Source organism: Rhea americana, unplaced genomic scaffold, assembly GCF_003343005.1.
Source record: "Rhea americana isolate MKP2758 unplaced genomic scaffold, rheAme1 scaffold_16, whole genome shotgun sequence".
NCBI classification, from domain to species: domain Eukaryota; kingdom Metazoa; phylum Chordata; class Aves; order Rheiformes; family Rheidae; genus Rhea; species Rhea americana.
The window spans coordinates 377,329-398,911 of record NW_028185705.1 but is presented as its reverse complement, the minus strand read 5'-3'; the positions used below and the strand labels follow the sequence as shown (position 1 = coordinate 398,911).

General features: G+C 38.9%; 1 protein-coding gene across 2 annotated transcripts in view; it reads left to right on the top strand.

The window, feature by feature from the left end:
- GRM7 (glutamate metabotropic receptor 7) overlaps window positions 1-21,583 on the top strand; it is a 359,963-nt gene that overhangs the window by 316,071 nt on the left and 22,309 nt on the right. Inside the window, exon 10 of one of the 2 annotated variants that reach the window (XM_085300020.1) lies at window positions 17,784-17,923. The exons of the other annotated variant lie outside the window; for it this stretch is intronic. Within the exon in view, the coding sequence (XP_085156146.1) occupies window positions 17,784-17,833 (50 nt within the window). The 3' untranslated portion in view covers window positions 17,834-17,923. Of the gene's footprint in view, window positions 1-17,783; window positions 17,924-21,583 lie in introns of those variants that run through there. 2 annotated transcript variants of the gene reach the window in all.

Here is a 21,583-nt window from a genome sequence, read left to right as displayed (position 1 = left end):
CCGCTGGGCTGCAGCGTGCGTGCCRCCGGCCCCGGCACCCTGGCGCGCCACGGGCGGGCACCTCTGCCCTGGCCACCACAGCTGGGCTCTCCTCTAGCGTCACAGCTTCCCACCCGCCCCAGCACACCAGCTCTGCTTTTATAGTCTCCGGTTTGTAGTGCTGCACTAGGAAGAAACGTGGTTTCCTAAGGAAATCAGTCATCAAAAGCTGGGACCCAGTTCCGTCTGGGGCTGAGCTGACCCGAGATGGGAGCTGCTGCCATTGGGGAAGGTGTGTGCGCTGCCGTGGTACCTGTGGCGCCAGGGAGCTGCAGCAGCTGCAGCAGTGAATTGGGGTGTAGCGTGCGCAGTGTAAGCAAGCAGGAGTGCTAGCAGGGATCAGCCCCCTCGCGCACTGTGCTTCACAGGGACGGATGGTCCCTGCCACGGCAATGAGGCGGCATGTGACGGCTCCGCAAAACCTGTGTGAAGTGTTCCTTCACATCAAGTGTTTATCAAGTTGAAGAATCTCTCTTCAGAAGAGAGCGTGTTCCAGATCTGAAGCAGTTAGCCACTGGATTAAGTGTTTGTTCAGTCTTTTCTATGGTTATGTTTCTTGGAAAGAATAACCTAGAGCAGTAAGTGTGACATTTACTGTTCTTTAAAATAGAACCTGTTTCTCTAAGAGAGGCTCCACCCAACAGTCAGTTGGTGAGWTGTCATTCTGTCCCCACTGCCGGGTTTCGTTGTCATGCACATCGGATGGAAAGTTTCTTAGTCTGCTCAGAGAGCTCACTGCTGGCATGAATGGACAGTTTACTGACTGGGAGATGCCTTAAACCTACATGCAGTTTTTGCAGCTGTTTTCTATGGAAGACCTGGAAAAAACACATTAATTAATGGAACTACTTGTAATTTGTTAAAAAACAAATAGAAAATACCCTGGCATGCTGACTTAGAATGAAACCAGTAACTGAATATAGTAAAAAAAAAAAAAAAAAAATGCGAGGGGGTGGGATAGGGAAGCCACGCGTTGTTCCAGAGCCTTTTTGTTTCCTTGATTTTACTGAGTATGATGATTCATTACAAAAATATTTTCAATTCTTGGTTCACTGAATGAATAAACTAGCTACACATGTAGAGCTGTATTTATTAAGTGTGGGTACAAGTAATAAAATGATTACTGTGTATAGTCACTTCTATAACCTTATCTTTAATTGTACATCTGCTTGGGTCAAAAACAGAGACAGAAATTTGCACTTAGAGGTGCCAGGGTATTGGTAAGGTAGGGATCGACTGAAGAAGAGTGCTACTGGCAGAGTGTCAGAAATGCACYGTAATATTTTTGGAAAAGTTCCTTGATAGTCAGTAGATGGCTACGAGGGAATAATAACATTATGGGATTGGGGGGCAGGTGTAGCTCAGTTGGTTGGAGTGTGGTGCTGCGAATGCCAAGGTTGCGGGTTCACTCCCTGTATGGGCTACACTGAGGGTTGGACTAGATGATCTCCAGAGGTCCCTTCCAACCTTACCGTTCTATGACTATGACTATGATTCAGAGAAGAGTGATGGAATGATACGAACTTTGCTAGAAAGCTTCATTGACAATCCCAGCTTGAGGAAGGGAAGTTAACGCATGCCGCAGCGCACAGAGGCAGGGAGAAGCCCACAGCAGCGGGGAGAGCATGTCACATGCAGCAAGAAAACAGAAAGGTGCCCTAGTGCAAGCCAGTGAAATACAGTCAGGAGGCAAAACCAAGAGGAAAGGAGGAATTGTCTTCTTATAGCAGTAACTTCAGGACTCCTTTGGGACATTTTAGAAGAACACTTGGGTCATAGTTTCAGTTATATTTCATAAAAATTACTTCCACACTTTGCAAAGTTCTCAGCAGAGCCCTGTTTTCCAGTAAGATAACCAAGGTACTAGTAACTTATTTATTTATTATTAATATGTTAATTAAAACTTTAAGTGGGTGAAAATAATATTCTTTCTTATCATTCCAGTCTACAGCATTCAAACTGGAGCATTTTAAATATAGCGAAGGTCAGTATGTTTGCTGTACTCATGGCTATAATTCAGGAGTAACGTGAATTGGTCTTGTTTCTTTCTTGCTATAATCACATGGAGATTTGGAATTACATTTCCTAAGAGCCTGTGCTCTTTTCTAGCTGCATGATGGTGCTCTGCCAGCTGCGGTGAAGTACAGTTAACATGCAGTTAACATGACAGTTTGCATAGTGACTTTGCTGTCCTCTTGGAATCTCTCAAAGCAAAGCGCTCCTTGCTTGCTCCTTATTGCTGTGTTGCCTAGCCTGATCCTTTAGCTACAGCTCACTGCTAGCTGTTCAGCTGTTCTTCATGCAAGGGCTTCTTTAAGTCTCTCTGCAATCTTGCATTTGCTGGGAACACTGATAAGACTTCCTGCTTTTTTCTTGCTTCCCCGTGGCATCCCCGATGATGTCGTTGCTTTCAAAATACACTTGACCCAGAAGCCTCTATCTGCAAAGCAGACAAGTAAGAGATAGGAGAAGGATGCAGCCAACATGCTTAAGATTGAGATGCTTTATTGATGCAATGCTTTGTTGGGTTTAGTTTTTATTTAGAAGGATAACACTATTCCCGCCTATCCCAACCTTACTACCTGACTCAAAATGGCAACCTTGCAGGCATCTCTCAGGCTAAACCAGGATGCTCAAACTTTCTTTTCCAGGCCGTAAATGGTGTGTATCTTGCACTGTTTTTTGTCTGACTCAAAAATCACACTTTCCTGTAATGGCTCAGATGGGAAAAATAAGTTTGACAACAATCTGAATTTGTCTCTGAAGGCACCTATTTTAATAATACCTTGCAAGGTAGTCAGAGGTGTGACTGATAAAAATTACCTTTTAGCTTAATCCTTAAGAGACAGAAAGCAGTGTCTGTCAGTGTAGGTAGTTTAGATCAGTGTAGGTAGTTTAGATCATGTTACGGCAGCTTAGCAAAAACAGTTTATTGATTCTGGCAGAACTATCAACATAAGCACTTCAGAGGCTGAGAAATTAAAGACATACTTTTTTGTTAGTTTACAGAGACCTGTCACTTCCACTGGTGAATATTCACAAATGATGAGATTATTTTGCCATTGCAAAGGGACAACATGGGTTGTGTATCCCATTTATGCCTTACTTCTAGAGCTCATAGAAGTTAATGAGGGTATAAATCTTAACAGTATTAGTCAGTAGAGCGAATTTCCTCTGACACTCAGTTTTACCCTCCCATACGCATGCCTCCCATCAGAGGCCATTTTATTTTGGCCATGTTCCTCAAGTTTTAACAAGCAACAGAATCTAGTCCCAGAGACTCCGGGTCATTATTTAGCTGTAGACAGAACCTGGGGGACTGAGGGGAAGGACTGTAGAGTTTGGTACAGAAGAATGTGTAAATAGCACAATAAAGATGAGGACTTCCTGTTTCCAAGTGGAAAAATGCTTAGAAACACTCTAAGAAACCAATACCATTCTGTAGTAATTTTATACTATACTGTTATTTTTTATTGCAAGACTCACTGAGTCTGTTGAAATGAGCAGGCATTTTGCCCTTGACTCAAATGAGACAAGGATTTCAGCAACAGAATACAACACCAGCTTTTTCTATAGAGTAGGAACCTAAGAATACAGTTCACTATTAAACTGTCTTAAAAATTAAAAGTATGTATTTTTATTACATTTGCTAGGATTTTTCCTTGTTTTTACAAAGTCAGATTAAATTTGCTATCTACAAAGCAAATTTTTTTCTTTTTCTAAAGAGAGTGTTGTGTGCAATAATGCATATGGATTTAGCAGAATAATTTCTGTATCTTGTTACTGATGTGCGGAGTAAGTCCAGAGGAGTGGAAAACTAAGATGATGCTACACATCTGTGCTGTTTGTTGTGTCTGTGGCCAAAAAAATTCCCAATAACCAAGTCCCTCCTCCCAGAAATACAACAACACAGAAGTGTTGGATCACATTATTTACAAAATACAATATAATAATATAAGTAGTAATACTTGAGCTACTGAACCTTATTGTTGCCAAACTCAGATACCTGATGGTTCCTTAAAATCCCAATTCTTAGACTTACTTGTATAAAAATCTTAATACTTATTTATGAGCAAAAAGATCATTTCTAGTGCCTAATTATTAGTATCATGTTCTGCAGCGTGTTGTGTTGGCAGGGCTGACCTGTGAAGTAGATCCAAATGTGGTTTAAATCACCAATAAAATTTTCTCGTTCCACTTTTTTTTACTTGTTCCCTAAGAAGGCATTTATTAAATTAATGGGAAGATTCATTAGAAATTATTAATTAAATATTTCCTGCAAAACTCATGCCCACACATAGTATAAAGCAAGAGGTTTACTACGTAGTTTGGTAACCAMAGTACAATGACTTGACTTTAATGAATATCCATTTAATTAAAAAACTTAAAAAAGTATAGCCTCTTCCCCCCACAACTCCAGTCTCCTGGACATTGCTAAACCATTTTTAAGAATGCATTCAAATATGGTGAAATAAATTCCCTCATAGTAAAAGTTGATATCTGTTCTGTGCAGATTGTATGGATAATTTTTTGTAGGGATTTTATAAATAAATGAAAAACTTTGAGCCTGGTTATGACCTACTGAGTCTTTTAAAGCTCATTAATTAGTTGTCCATACAATTAGAAAGAATCAGTCAGGCATTAGCTTGTTCTAGATGACATACAATAATCTATATATTCAATAAAATGGTTTGCAGTCCACTCACATAAGGAAAAATAAGGATCTTATCARTGTCTACAAATACCTAAAGGGAGGGTGTCAAGAGGATGGAGCTGGACTCTTCAGTGGTGCCTGGTGACAACACAAGAGGCAGCAGGACAAACTGAACCACAGGAAGTTCTGCCTGAACGTGGGGGGGAATTTCTTCCCTGTGAGAGTGACAGAGCACGGGAACAGGTTGCCCGTGAGGTTGTAGAGTCTCCTTCTCTGGAGATATTCAAGGCCCGCCTGGATGCAACCCTGTCTAACATGCTCTAGGTGACCCTGCTTGAGCAGGGGGTCTGGACTAGATATCTCCAGAGGTCCCTTCCAACCTTAACGATTCTCTGATTCTGTGAAGACATCAACAATCACTTAGTGGTTACAAGGTGTTATACAAAAAAAATAACAAAAAACGCTCTGTTTGCAGTGGCTTTGCTTATTGTTTTCTCTAAAAACATTTCTCCCTCTCTGTTCCCTTCAGATTATATATTTTAACAGAATAACAGTAACTACTCTACTTAGTTTTTAAACTGATTCAGCAGTTCTTGCTGCCAGAACTATCTAGTGCTCAATTTTTCCTCTATCTTTTCTGCCTCTTTTGACCCCCACTGCTKTGGGTGCAGGGTGCTCCTTATGGAAGGCATCCTGTCTTTCTGTGGATTCATTGTGTGAAAGCCTGCTTCTCTGAAACGGGGCCTTTTTCTACTGACTTAAAATGAAGTTGGAAATTTCCAGCTTTGTACTGTAGTGGAAACATCTGTCAACACAGTTGCTTTTTCTGTTTTGTCTGAGCTTAGAGCTACTTCAGCCTCCAATATAAATGTGGGTTTTTTTGCTATCATGTCTTTCAGTTCAGTATCTGCCTGTGGAAGGCTTGTGGAGGGGGCACAGTCATTTGGTCCTCAACCTTTGATTTAGGTTGTCAGCCAGTGACTGAGARCGCCCAGCAAAGCTACTGATACAGAAAATGGAGCTCACCTAACTGAGCTGCGTTTTTGTTGTTTTTTAATTGGTGTGACCAATGTACATCAGATTTTAATGCTGGCTGTAAAAATATARTAATTGATTTGACAGAGTGAACCAGTGAACCAGGACTCCTCCTCCAAATATCAAAAAAATGGTCAACATCATATTGGTCTCAATCTAATAATACCTTTGCAGAATGACAAAGCAAATATGTATTTTATCGACTCAAACACTAACAAACTATCTTCAGCTATAAGAATGTCATGTAGCTGCCATTTTGGCATGAGATAATTTTCTGTTATTGTGCTGTTATCATACTCATGATGTTTCTTTCTTTTTCTTCCTATTGGATATATTCTCTGGTCTCACAGAAAGTAGTCAAAAAATTCGAAGAAAAACACACACCTCAGTAGCTACTACTTTAAGGCCTTGTAAGCTAAAAATGGWCTTTTGTTTGAAGAAAAACCTACTGTAAATCCCAGTGTGCCCTGAGGAACTGGCAAGGTCATACTCCAGCTTCCTATTAAATCCTTTAGGGAACTTCAAAGCAATCCTAGTTAAAAGAACCCATTATATTGGATATTTGTAATTGTTACTTATGGCCCTGGCACGGCTCTATACAGTATTTTGCTAGTCCTGTGTGTATAAAGCTCACTTCAACTGTGGTTATATAATTCACTTCGCTAGTTASGCAGTCTGAGTTTGCTTAGGGGTTGTACTTTAGGGTAAATACTCATTGCTAAAAGAGATAATAATAAGAGCCTTAAAGGTAAAATATGAATGTGAAAAATTTAGAAGTGCAGTATGTTTGTGTAAAGAGAGATGTGTAAGTACACTTTAGATAGAAATATCTATGCAACATTTATACAGTCCCACTGTGCTCAGTATATTTGCATGTATGTATATACAGTTGTTTAAATAATCTGAAGGTTCATTATTAATTGCATTCTGGAAAAACACAGGTGAACCAGGTGAACTCATGTTATCAAATGTATATAAAGCAGCACTAAGGGGCAAGATTTTATTATTTTTCTGATTGTGCTCTGTTGACATTAATAACTTACTCTCCAATATCTAGGCATTAATATTCACCCTATGATTCCCCCCCCACCCCGAGGTAGGTACTTATAAACATTATTCCAGCTCTGCAGCTTTTGAATTTCGTCTCCATTTTCCATTCTGTCAGATAAACTTTGCAGTATTAAATTATGTTTTTGTGAATCTTCCTAACAGCAACAGGTAAATTACAACTCTGGGATAGTTTAAAAAGCTATAGTCTTCTGCATATTCTTCATCCATTTCAGTGGGTAGTCAGGCCCCTGTGACCATACCTTAAACAGGGAGTGGGCCCAGCATAGACTTGCAGGTGGCTTCTGTAGCGTTAATGCAGGCTCAGTGCTGAAGGTTACAGCACTGCCGTGGGCATGAATGGATACATAAATGGATCTTTGCCAAATAAAGTTTTAAGTGGCTTTAGTTACAGCAGTTTCTTTGGATCAAGTTGACCAGAATTTCATGTTACTGACCTGATCTGAGCCCAAGAAAGTTAGCTCTGTGGTTGCCAGCCGCAGCTGCTATACTGAGACAGGGCTCCCGAAGTCCAGAGTGGTCATGCTATGCCTGCCTGTTTATGTGGGGAGAACAGGGCATAGTGGAATGATGGTCTTGCCATCTCCCTCTTTGCTTTGCATGAGGCAGTACAGACTGTGCAGCAAATCAATTTCTGTAAATGTAACTGTACTTCGTTGCAGTTTCTAAATGCACAGAAGCTGAGACAGTCATATTGTGAAAATTGCAAAGAAAATAACTGAATATGTGGTCTTCCCATTTACAAATTTAAAGCTAGGCAAATTTTTCTTTCTGAATTTATCCAATGAGCCTACGTTTTGGGAGGGTTTCAGTTAAAATCTGCAGGACATTTTTATTACTCTTACTCACCTACCAGCTATTCATAATTAGTTTGAAGAGTTCAACTTCAGAAACCTAACTCTATGAATTTTTCTATGAACTGCTTGCTTTCTATATGTGATACTTTCATCTTCCTACTTCATAAATGTTTTTTCTTACTCCCTGCTAACAGGAATCTCACAGATAACATGCTCTATATTAAACAGGAATAGCTCAGCTGCATGCARAAATTTTTCCATACAAGCTTGACTYTTCCATGGAGAGGCACAAAGACATAGTTGATATATGCAATTTTTTAAGCTCCAGTTTGTAACATCTTTTCCCACTACCCTTTGAATTCTTCCATGATATCAGCCAATCTAATGAATCTCAGCAAACCTAAAACAAATGGAATAATGACATTTTAGCAATTGTTTGGTTGCGAAATTCATCTTTTTTTGAGAATATCCAAAGGATATATTCAAATAACCTTGGCAGATTTTTACAGATGTTTCTAATAACATGCTGCATTTTATTATTGTAGTGGTAATCACCTGGTAATCTACAGCAGTTCAGATTAAATGAATAAAACTGAAGAAAAGATTTTAGATTAGCGCTGCAGAAAAAAACCCACTCTATTACATTTTGAGAAACACAAAGCCCCAAACAGGTGCAAGTCCTTCAGCAGCTGCCTGTCAGAGCTGAATGAGAGAGGAGAGTATCATCATCTCCTACCCTGTGCTGAAGTTCATCGCTGTCGACTCAAGCTGTGAAAGCAAGCATCAGTTTAGCATATAAGTAGATTTTAATGTTATTTTTACAGAAGGATCTTAGATGAATGTCTCCAAAATGGGTTGAATCCCAAATATGAGACAAAGGAACACCTAGAAAATGGCCATTTGAGAGCTGTAAATGTTACAGAAGCCTAATGAGTGCTTTCGCTTCAGCAGGTGGGCTCTACAGATTACATGAGCAGAACAGTGATGGAAGTAGTGTGGTAATTGGGTCCTGCCATAGTGTGAAACACTAAATAAATGCTGCAGGTCAGCACTTCAGTGCTTACTCTACACTGTGATTTTGTTGCTGGCCACTGAGGAAATCCTGGCAGATGAATCCAGGCAAGGGATCACCAGCACTAGGAAAGCCATCACTACAGTGTGGAAGATCTGTGTGAAGTAAAATCTGGCTTATTTTTACTCAAGAGAAGTTACAACTTTTAAAATTATTTTTTCTTCATGCTTGTTTTTTGAGCAAAACAAGTGTGAATGTCTCCCTCCTCCCCAAGGAAGCATGCTTGCTATAAGGAGCTCCAACATACAGAACAAGCGCTGCTAAATGCATGCCATCACGAGCCCGGGCATAGAGCAAAGACGGGTTAGCCACGGGCTGATGCAGGGCTGTTCTGCAACAGGCCATTGGAACAAAGGTACAGTTTAGACAAGCTTGGTCATAATTAAACTGCACCAGTTTCTTTCATCTAACTGAAGGACAAAAATTGATTGTGTAACTTCATTTTGGCTCTAGTTCGGTGTGATCGCCGATTGTGGTGCATCAGGCTTGCAGAGGGCTTCTGACATGTTAAGAGAACACAGCTGCAGTATAGCTGGCAGTGAGATGGGGCCTGAAGAACTGCTGGCAGCCCTCCAGACAGCTCTCTATTCATTAGGAAAGTACATTAAGAAAATACAGTGCCTGGGAAAAGCTGATGCCCTCATAAATTGAACCCACAGGTGAGAACAGAAATGTGCAAACCTTATTAAGTTGCTTCAGGAATGACCATGAAAGCCCAGGCTAAAATTTTCTGGTATTGCCTAAACCTGTTGGAAAAGAAATTGCTTATAGGATGAAGAAAATGACTAAGTCTCCCTTAGCCTTCAACTAGTGATTTTTCATTGGATTGGAGTAACCTAAGCATGYGAACTATACTAGTTTTAGAAAGCTGAATAAGAGGTCTCAGCAAACTAGCTTCAGCCCTCCTGTAAACAGAGTTCAGGAGCACATCTGAGCTGGCAACCTTGACCTAAAAAGGATGCACAGGAGGCCAAGTTATTTAGCTTCTAGCTCTGCTCACATGACAGAGTCTTCTTTGTGGTCCTAACACCTCAGTAGGTAACTGAATGTCCAGCAGAGTGATACGGAAAAACTCGTTGTGTTACAAGCAACAAATGTCAACAATGCAAATTTATCTGGACTCATACAGTTCACAGGAAAGGTAATTCACAGAGAAAAGTAATAGTTAAGCATAAATAAGCAAGTCAGGCCTTTTATCTTTTTATGCCATTTTAGTTTCTTCTTGACTTTATGCTCYATGCCTAGAGCTTCTTAATTTGATCCTGTTTGCAGTGACAATTTAGGAGCCTGTACCCTTGATACTAATTCACACAAAATGTACAAATTGTCACATACAGGGAAAAAAGAAAAAAAAAAKKGGGGTTTGGAACCTGTGAAACTGAAATAAAAAGATTGGGTTTGTTTTTCTGCCACGGTGGAATTCTTAAGAGCTTGCTATAACATCGTAATTCCATTAACTCCCCCACCTGCCTATAAGACTTTTTGATAGCATTTAATGAATTAATTATGCTGTTCATAGAGTCCTGCTTTTCTAGAGAATCCATTCGCTTCAGGCCTCTACTTCCTTTCTTCTATTGTTGTAACTGTTTGTCCTTCACCAAAATCTGAACTTGCATTTTATATATATTGTTCAGTTAAAATTACCAACATGGCAGAGCAGGCTGAGAGAGGTAAAGCAGTTGCAAAAGGGGCCTATATGAAATCAGAAGTACTAACAATGTATAATACCCAACTGAATCAGAGAAAACTTTTTTAAAGGGAAATATGTGCCTCTCTCCCAAAGAGATCGTGACAAGGWGGGGGTTTCCAGATATTGTGAGTTCCTTCTGGATAAAACCTGATTGGAGATATTCCTTGCCACAGTCAGGGATTTGATGCTCCCATAGTCCCCAAGGTGGTGGCAGGTTCCTGTTAAGGAAGGAACTACTCTTTGGATTCCCAAAGGAATCTACCTCAACTGCTCTCTTTGTGTTCATTACTTCCAGAGAATCCCTTATTGAAAGCCCAGATCACTGTTACTACTGAACAAAATTAAGAAAGAAAACCAATTTACTGGAGCAAAGAAAAGGGTTAAAAGCCTATTGCAGAATTTGAAACATTAAAGTAAAAAAAATACAATTTTCACTACCCACTTTCATTCTGTTTTTGATTCTTCTAGCATTTTTAGATCACAAGTAGTATATTAGTAATACATGGCATAATACAATGTATTATAAGAATAGCTGAAGAAATATTAGTGATGGCTGCATAAATCTATACAATTCCATTACAGGGTTGTTCCTCGATTAAATTCTGAAGTGCACTCTGTGAGCAGCCCTACTCTCTCTCTCGCCAGCATTCCATGTAACATACTCTTTCAGTCTTTTCTGTGGCCCATTTTGTTTTTCCGTCTACCACATACTTCAGTAATTCCTAAGGAAAACCAGTCCAGTTATCCCACTAGAGAATCTAATCATGCACATCAGAATGTGGTCTGCACATACAAAAATACCTAGCTTAACACTCATTCTTTCTTAATGCGCTGCTATCAGTTATGCTACAGCTCAGCAAAGCTTTTAAGCAGAACTGCAAGTTATTCCTATGTTCAATTCAGCGCTTTGTGCACTTAAGTAATATGCTATCTATTTAACTGAAGCACTTTCCAATTTACACTAGAGGAGCTTTTGTGGTAAACAGATGCCTTACAGGCTGTTAACCAGCAACAGGGATTTCAGTTTCTTTTGTCCTGAGTGAACATCGTGCTCACGCGAGGAAGTAGTCTGCTGTAATTCAGACTTTCTCCTTGTCCTACGGCAAAGCACAATCTCATTTGGCTCAAGCTCCTTCAAAGTGTGATACTACACAGGGGACAATATGCATCTTCCTCATGTGACCAGTGAGAAGGCTGTGCATCAGAGAAGGACTGATTTACAAACGATACAGAGATGATCAGAAAACTTTCTTCAGCTTCTTCATTCTTCAACCAGTGCTTATACATGAGTACTGTTTGTCTCAGAAGTTCAATTAGAGTCAATTCTGGGTTTTTTTGGTGACTGAGTTCTGGTTTGATAAAACTGCAAAAATAAAAAGAAGTAATTCCAATACTAATTCCATCTAAGCAGGACAGTATTCTCTAGCTACCATGTCAAATACAATGGAGCCAGAGCATGTGCACTTTGTGTATTGCAGTCTGCCTGTCAAGAACTGGAGAGCCATGGGAAATGAAAATACAGCATGACACCTGAATTATCACTCATTCTAGTGCAGTGCTCAGGTGAAGATGGCAAGATGTGCTGAACAAAAAAAAAAAAAAAAAAAAAAAGAAAAAAAAAAAAAAAATAAAAAAAAAAGAAAGGAAAAAAAAAAAAAAAAAAAAAAAAAAAAAAGGAAAAAAAAGGAAAAGAAAGGCTGTTCTTTCATTTCAACTTGTTACCAGGTTGCCATCATGCCATTTATGTACTAGATAAATTAGTAATCAGAAAAAAAAGAAGCAATCTCTTTAGCACCTTCTCACTTCCTTTTGTAGTCTGTGATCTGGTGAGAAACCACTCGGGCAACTAGAACAACATTTCTATTTGTAATTGTGTTCAGGCTGAATTGCTAATTTTTGCTGCTTTACTGAGACAAGGAAATACGACAGCTAAAGATGATACAGTTTATGAGAAGAGAAGGCTATAAAGCAATTATGAAGGAACATACTTTTTACTAATGTTATATTTGTAATTTAATACATTCATACTCTGTTACTAAAATGTGAAGTTCTGTGTGCTGATCTGCAAAAGAGCCATTCAGTTTAGGCTCCAGTACAAAAGCAAGCAACTATCCACAGACACACACACACACACACACACACACACACACACACACACACACACACACCTTCTCACATAGAATAAAATGAAGGATTTTTGTATACAACTGCAGGCATTTATATACTAGATAGGTTGCCAATACGTGATGGTAGCAAGCAGAACACGACAGATACAAAAATGTCACATAACCATCTATTTAAATGCAAAAGTTAAAAAATTTATTACTCTGTAGGTTCCATTTGTAGGTTTTGGACAAGCATGTAGAAGCATTTAGGACTTTCTTTCATCTCTTGCTCATATACATTCCCCAGTTAGAGGCAACAGAGCTCTAACTTTCAGGTGTGGAGCTATGGGATGAGTAAGAATTTAATAATCGGCCACAGTTTTGCCTGGTATGAACCTGATACAGGCCTTTAAGCAAAAATAAGTAAAACAGAAGAGAAGAGGTAAGAATAACCTGCCACGCTGAATGCAAAAGCAAGTAAGAGCAGAAGTTCCAGATTCACAGCCATCATGATGTCAATTCTTGCTCAGTGCTGGAAATGGTAAGATCATGTTTCATACATTTCATAGAATCATAAGGTTGGAAGGGACCTCTGGAGATCATCTGGTCCAACCCTCAGCATAGCCCATACAGGGAGTGAACCAACAAAGTTGGCATTAGCAGCACCACGCTCTAACCAACTGAGCTAATTTGATAGCTTGAGATGCCTGTAGGCTGTAATAAAATTCATGTTTTGTGCTGTAAATCTTTCTCTTTAAGCTTGGAAGAGGTTACAAATGTGCGTAAAATTGAAGTGAAAATGATTAAATCTCACTCTGAGTAAGTATTGACAGATCTGCCATCCTTCCGGATACTGCAGGAGCATCTTCTTTGTGACCAATGCTCAAGATAATGAAAACCAGTCAAGTGATGAAACATATATCCAAAGAGGATTTTTGCCTTTGCGTATTTGTTTTTAATATGTTGTTAGAACAGGAGATGCAGTTATTTCAAATCCTGTTAACCTGCTTCTGCCAGGGAATAGTTGCAGAATATCACTGCCCTCTACAGGTTGTCATGGAAGTGAGCTAATGTCTGAAAAAAGGCATAGTTTAAATTAATTGTTGTGTTTAAAAGAAATGGTATTTCCCATGCCATCTTCCTGTCTTTAACTTACAATTACCATGAGCAAATCCTTGCTGCTAGGTTACTCCAGGGTGGATGTACAATGTATGAGGGCATCGTGAAACTGATGCTTTTATCTTGCAAGTGAGGAGGGTGGATGGGAGAATCGGAAAAGGCACAGTACAGAACTGATCACAACTTGTACTCCTGTGGACTTGTTGGTTGTATATACACACAATGAAATTCTTAAAATTAACACTGTGCTATGAAGCCCCTAGATTTTGTGATGACTAAGATGAATTCTTCATGCTTCCATGAGATGCCAGTCCAGTTTCAACTTCTTTTAGAAGGCACTGCTCTTGCCTTGCTTATTGAAACTTCTTTCAGATTAAGACTAAATGTAATACTCACAGAGCTGGAAGACTAACAGCAGTGTCATCAAGCACAATAGAGCTTTGCTAGTTGCACCTTCCTTTTATCTAGTATTGTATATTAGTAGTAAGATGCTATAGCATTTTCATAACTCTGTGTATCCCTGACACAGATCGTTCTGATCTTTTTGAAGTGTAGTAGCCTAGACTGGTTTCCACCATAACATGGACAAAAGAACTTTTATTCAAGTAGAACAAAGTTAAGGCAAAACTATAATAGAGTTGAGGAATTCTGTGCTCTGCTGAGCTTGATACATGTATAAATGTGATTATCTATGACTGGACTTGAGCCTGGACATTATTTCAAGTGCAGTAGTCCCATCTGTATGTATGAAACTCTGTTCTTCAGGTACTTCTCATTTTAAATTCTGCTATTAACATTATTGCTATTCAGTGCTGATTAGTGGTAAAGAATCCTTTCACTAAAAGCAAGATGTACCTGCTTCTTAAATAGAAAGATACATTTTTTTTAAACCTGTTGTGTTTACTTCAAGAACGTATTTATCTGCAAATATCCAGGACGCTTCCTTCCTATGTGGTAGGCTGTATTTAAAAATAGCTAGCAGCCCATATTTATAGCATGGTTTGATTGTTCCCTTGCACTGACCTTAAGAAATGGGTATGGTAATGAAAACGGAATGGAATAGAAATATGTATATTTAGATACTAAAGGTATAGTCCAGCATTTCAGAAACTGCATCACAGATCTACAGCAATTGGCTCACCTGGAGGCGAGTATGTCTAACTCAAGGGCCCACTGGAGTTGAAGGCTTGTACAGGTAGCCCTCTTCTTTTGTAACCTGCAGCTGTAGGTTGTATGGTTTTTGTTTGGGATAGGCACTCGCTGCATCGTACTGCCTGTCCTTGGTGTGTGCTGAAGTAGGCGATACTTCAGTAATTATATTGCATCATATTATTTGATATAGCAATGTATAGGGACAAAGTGGGTCAAATGATGGCAACACAGCTTCTGCAAAGCTAGATTCCTTGCTTACAAGGATTTAGTTTTGCTTAATAACATTATTTATATAGAAGGATAAAAATTRATAAAATTATACATATTTTAACATGTATATACTGTTTGCACAGAGAACAATCTGTACTCACTGTTGGAAAGTCGTCATCTGTTAACACTGACTGCAGCATAGTATATGAGATCCGTTATCTGTTTTCCATCTAAAGAACAGGGGATTGCTCATCTAGCATGGCTTAAAGCATAGTAAATGTTGATAATGTTGATGTTTCATTAGCAATTTCCATTTTCATGTAAATTCATTTGAGAAAAATCCAGCCCATACCTGCCTTCTGGTGCTAATTGCCCAATGGTAACGATGAGCTGAGATTCAGCAGTGATTCATTATGTAATAGTCTGCGTCTCTCCTGAAGTCTTCAAATCAAGACTGAAGGCCTTCTGGAGGATAAACTTCAGCGAAGCTCCTAGTTACTGGAGTGAGGTAGGGATACAGCTGTGAAATGCACCACTTAAATAGTAAGAGACATGGTCTCTTTTGGCCTAACAGTCTTTAGAATCTAGGGAAGAGCCTCTTCCTCTTTCTCATGAAGCCTTTATCGATCAGTGTTTCTAAATTATTGATGCTTTTGTCAACTACATTATTCTGTTAAAATAGAGCAATGCCAAAGATAACTTTATGACTCAAATGTTTGGATTCCATCTCTTCACAGAGAGGTTATAGAAGTACAAGCTATCAAAACTTTTCCTTAGCTGGATTCACTTGGCACAGGTGTTTCACTCTCTTACTGCAAAAATGAAAAATGACATCCTGTGGTTGAATTTGTGAGAAAACGCATCTAAGTAAAATATCAGGTTTGTTGAAGGGTAGAGTGAAACCGCTGTAAGCATTAGTTGGGTTGACATTATGTGAACCAACAGTGATTATCAAAATCTTACTCTCTTCTGTATGAACTCTCCGCTACTCTTTATGTCACAACATAATACACAGTTACTTTGTAACCTGTTTCATGACTATACATTTTTTCCAGCTACATTTTAACTCTCTTCAGCATTTAATAGCATACCATAGCCTACTGAATACTTGCAGTGCAGCCTTGAAGATGATGCTTTTTATCCTCATATGTGTTTAACACCTTCATGTCTCAGAGAAGGTAACAGCAATTGAAGAAAATCAGCATTTTGTAGGACTGGACCTTGATTGAACAGACAGCTCTGATGCTTACATAGAACACTGTAAAACAGCTAATCAGGGTTTTAGAAAAATTAAATATTTAGTTATGAGGTTACACAGCAAGTTCTTAAATGAAAACCTTGAAAATACCTAGGAGTACAATTGTTCAATACTGTGAAAAACATTAATATTTGATTGCACTCCTATACATTATACTCTCAAAATACTCTGCTATTGGTGGAAAACCGTAAACAAATATTTCTGAAAAATATGCAATATAAAAATTAATAATGGTCTCTGATAACTAGTACTTTCTGACTGATCCAAGGAAAAATATGCACAAACTTTGGAGAGCAAAGTTAGGTGAGCTAGATCTCTGTAGGAGTCACAAAGTATTCTAAAATTCAGTTCACAACCTCTCTCATTTGAACTCATGAAACAGTAGCTAAGACAAAAATGAGAAGATTTTTCAGCATCCCATAAAATCAGCCTTATGCCTTTCTCTTATCTTCCAAATGTAAATTCTGTTGGGGGATGCTTTGAGGCTAAGGTTTATCTACATATTCAGTTATTTTGCGCATGGTTGGTTATAATTCACATTAATGTGTCTTGTTGAATCCAAGTTACTCAAAAAAATGCCAAGTAAGAAGTAATAAGAGCAGTGCTTGGCAATTTTAACCTTTTGGGTCTAACAATTAGCTTAAACTGATCTCATGGTAACTGATTTAATATTTCACGACTAGTGGATTTTATTTTTTGCTACAAGAGCATACATACTTCATACACGTACTTTTTTTTTTTTTTAGAAAAGTGGATAATTAACAGAAAATAGAAAAAAATAATTTTGTATATTGACTGGAAAACAATTCAAGATAAAGTCTGCTAAGTCCAATACATATAGTTTGTTCTACTTGCAGAATTCACATATAAATGATATTTTTGTTACTGTTGCATAATAGGGAATATGTTACCAATTATGTCCCTGAATTGTCAGTGTTGCCAAGGTATTGCACAATGATGTTTTGCGTCGTATTCAGCTCCAAGTATGCACAGTTTTTGCTGAAAGAAGTATGTAGCATCATTCATGTAACAGTTATTGATTTGCTTTCTTTATTGATATTTGCAGTCATTAGATATAAATTGATGCTCATAATTAGGAAAGCTGGTACCTTGATTGCCAGATTGAAAAATTCTCAGAAGTCATAAAACTTGAGTAAAAATAATTTTTTGTCCCTGAGAAAACCAAATTTACCCATGAGATTTAGGAAGCTGGAGAGACTATCACTACTTTTAAAAAAAAGTCTTAATAGAATCTAGTCACAGTGTCTCAGCAGTGAAGACATACAGACTGCRAGACTATGAAAAATCAACCTATGGTAATCTTGTTTATAGTACAGCTAGACCTGGAGACACCACTTCAGTTGATCTAATTGTAGCCTGCCTAGATTAGTATCAGTAAGCACATGCCTTCCAAAGGGAAGGAATGGACTGCTAAAAATACCAGTGCAAAGGAGTTACCATCTAGTCACTTACTTTAGGTGGCTTTCCTCAGTGTCACTGTCACAAACCAAGGTATAGTAGCAAGCCCTTTCAAAGAGGGCTTCACATGGCTGCTCTTGAGACCGTTTTCTTACTTTCTTTCAGGCCCTGCTGCAAAAAAGAAGTACGTCAGTTATAATAATCTGGTTATCTAGTCCGTTTTGTCAGATGGAGTTGAGGAAGGATGAGGCCTTTCATCCATTCAGTCACCCGGACTGGCACAGATCTCTTCCTGACCTGCAAGGTATCTGCAGCAGGAGGAGTGAAGGCCAGGCAGTCATTCTGGAGACAAATGTTAGAGAATCCAAGAGTTCTGAACAGCTGCTAATATGAAATATCCCTCATTATTCTTGGCTTAGTAAGTCACTGGCACTGCCATTAGGCTGTGACCTTGGACCTTCTCTGTGTATGGGAGTTACAATACCCGAGTACCCAGCTCTGGTACATGAGGACTGAGCTCCCTATGGGTGAACTGCATTTACCAACAATGACTTTGAAGGGGCTAATTCTGTCTTTATATGTACTTCCAGACTGCAAGTTTTTGAACCTTCTGTACAGTTTGTGGGGATTTTTGCATATTGCCATCCATGTTGTTTCAAGTTCACTGTTTGTTTTTTGAATGCACAGTTTCACTGAGATCCTATTCTCTCAGACTTAGTACATTAAAAAAAAATCTAAGGATTTAAAAGACCTATGTACATGACTTGTATGACTACTATTGTATCACTGCAATCCATATACATTATTTTTTTTAATTAAAAAAAAGAATTTAAAGACCAAAAACTGTGCTGGCAAAGTTAGCCCTCCCTCCCACCACCACCCCCACCCCCACCCCCCAGCCTTTCACAACTTTGATGGGCTGCAGAGGAAGCAGAAAGGATTTTTGCTGAGTTTAGTTGAGGTCTTGATATTTGGAATGCATGCCAGTAATGTATTTTATGGTACATGTTAATAATTTATGTTTGATATTTGTATTTGTGTTTATTTTGTTATTTTATTTAAGGTAAATGACTATTTTGCAATAATTTCAATAATTCTTATGGTATTTGGAAGAAAGAATATGGCTTTTACATGTCTTGAGGTTTTTCTCTGTTGATGCCCCAACATGATTGACCAGTGTGATAAGGACTTTAAAAAAGCATGTATGTTTTATACTGTTTGTAATAAGTAATTTCGTTAATCTTGCTGCTTATGTGCCAATTTAGTGAAAACAATCTTTGCCGCTAACTCCTCCCTTCCTTTCCATTCTCTCAATCCTGTGATATTATCCAAGAATGTATCAATAAAAGATTTTGGTTAACTTTTTTTTATTTACTCCAATAAATATATTTTTTCAGGTGTTCCCTTTCCCCTCCCCCACCTTGTGACTAAAGTTTATTTCATTATGTTGTCAGAYGTGTAACTCTAAAAAATTAAATGACAGAGAGACACTTCAAACTTCTTTGTACACAAAGATTGGGCATGGAAAAGGACTTGAGGGGAGCTGGCTTATCATCAAAAGGACCTTATGTCATCTTTTCTAAAAAATGTCTTCTTCAATGTGTATCAGTCTGGACCTCAAAACTGAAGCTGTCCATACTGCCAACGTAAGCTACAAGTGCTCATTCCTGACAGTTGTCAAGTCCTCTACCAGTACAGCTCCAGGGATTTTAGAGGAATCCAGACCTGGAGTTCMGCTCTACTATATAAAGTCTGGGACACAAGTTGAAACTGCAACACATACAGAAAATGAGGAGGGAACATAAAGTTGAGAGAAAGCTGAAATATGCAAGGGCATAAGCTGCCTCCCTTCAACTACCATGGCCCAACAAGCAGCCAACCTTGGACATGCTCCTATAATTACAAGTGTTGTGTCTGTTGAGTACTGACGGCCATATCAAAACTGAAGTTGAAATCCCTTCAAGCAGTGAGTGTTCTGTATCTGAATACATCCTTTCTTACAAGCACTATTAAACAATCTTTTCATTTCAGGTTGATAAAATTTTACAAAATTTGCCTAATTTCTTGCTTGCCATGAAGTCATTTTGGTCGGTTACAGTTGAGTAACTGGAAAGAGTTTGTTGGAAACAGCTGATCACATTTTGGTACTCATTACAAAAACCTTTTGTGTGTGTGTATGTGTCTGGATCACCACAGCCTCCAGCCCTATATCATAGAAACAGGAAAAAACAGGCAGCAATTATCTGTGCCCTTGAATCGATCAGTGACCTGTGCTGGCTATAAGCACACTTTTGCCTTCAGCAAAGAGACAGCTTTATAAAGTAAAAGTCCTACTGAGATAACACACAATGGATGTTTTGTCAGAACAGAAACTACAAAAGTGGTTCTAGCAACTGTAATAGTGAAGAAAATGCTTCCATCATCTCTTAAGACTTTTTGTTGTTGTTGTTATCACAGAGCTGCACAGATTACGCTTATTATTGACCTTTTCAAGAACCAAGACTACATGCTAAACCAAGTGCTGAACTTCATTTTCAGTAAAAGAGTTGAGCAAATTTGATAACTGCTATAAGCTACCTGCAGGAAAAAAAGTCCATTTAAGTACTAGGATCTGGAACAAAAGCTAACTTACAGTTACACAGCGACAGTTTTGGTGTCCATGTCTGACTGTCTCCAAAGCTGTCTTGAACTGTAGAATCTTCTCTAGGACTTTTTGAAGGGTATTACTTTCAACAGCCCACCAAAAGACAATTAAATGAACAAATCAATGTCAATCAACTAAGCAATTCTGAGTAATCTTGGAGGAAAAAAAAGAAAACATTTATGTAAGAGGCAAAAGGAAACTCATTCAAATTGCAGTACAGCACACAGAGGAAGATGTCACACCTGCATGCTGCCTTTGGCATAACATCATTTTGGGTGCAATATGACGATTACCTCTGAAAATATTTAGCCTCCCACTTGATCAATTATACTGATGAAGTTAATCAGCATCAAAAGAAAATCTGACAGCTGCAACATGGGCCACAGTGTATAGTGATGAAGACCTCTGTATGAGACCTTGATTGCCTCTTTATGCATATAAGCATATGGGCAGGATAGATGTGAGGTCTTTTCATTGTTGTAAGATTCATACTAATGAATTACAGTAGGGAAAGCAGAAAGGCTCTACTGCCCAATCTTTTTACACTGTCCATTGACACAAGGACAGGCAGACCCACGGTCTAAATAAATGGTGGCATCAGTGATTCTTGCTCAAATTAAAACTTGCCTAGTATGCCACAGGCTCCTCCCCCAACCCAAGTGGGCAGCCCAGCTTCAAAAAACAAACAATGATGAGCTATACAAGCTAGCATGCCATTATCTGGTACTTGCCAAAAATACATAGGTACTGCTGGTAAGCTGCCACACTGCTTTCAACATGGTCTGAGAGAGTCCCTCATCAAGGAAACCTACACCGACTGTCAGCAGTGATGCATCTTGCCGTTAAGAAAATAAGTAAGTACCTCATTGGCCCCTGAGGCTCTAAAAACACAGGCACTGGTGGGCACACCCAGGCCCACTGCCACGTTCACAAATGAGAGCCTCTTGCCTCTGTACAGCTGCCAGCCCACAGCAGCATGTTCACAGAGCCACTCAGCAATACTGCTACAGCTCTGACTTCCCAGGCCTTCAGCATGACCACATGAAGCAGCAGAGTGGAGCACAACTGCACATACCCCCCCCGCCCCCGGCCTTTCCCCCATACCCTGCCACCTCTGTTTTGAACTCAGAAATAGATGCTGAAGTCAAATCTTTCTGTTATTCAATGGAAGAAATAATACATCAAGCTGTGAAAGGACTGCTATTATTACAATTAGTAAATGTGCAGCTCAGCTATAATAATGGCCTGAAAACAAATCCACAGCAAGTTTTTCCTGCAATGAGAGGGAGTAAAGGTGTTTTGCTGGATTGGTGTTGCTTTT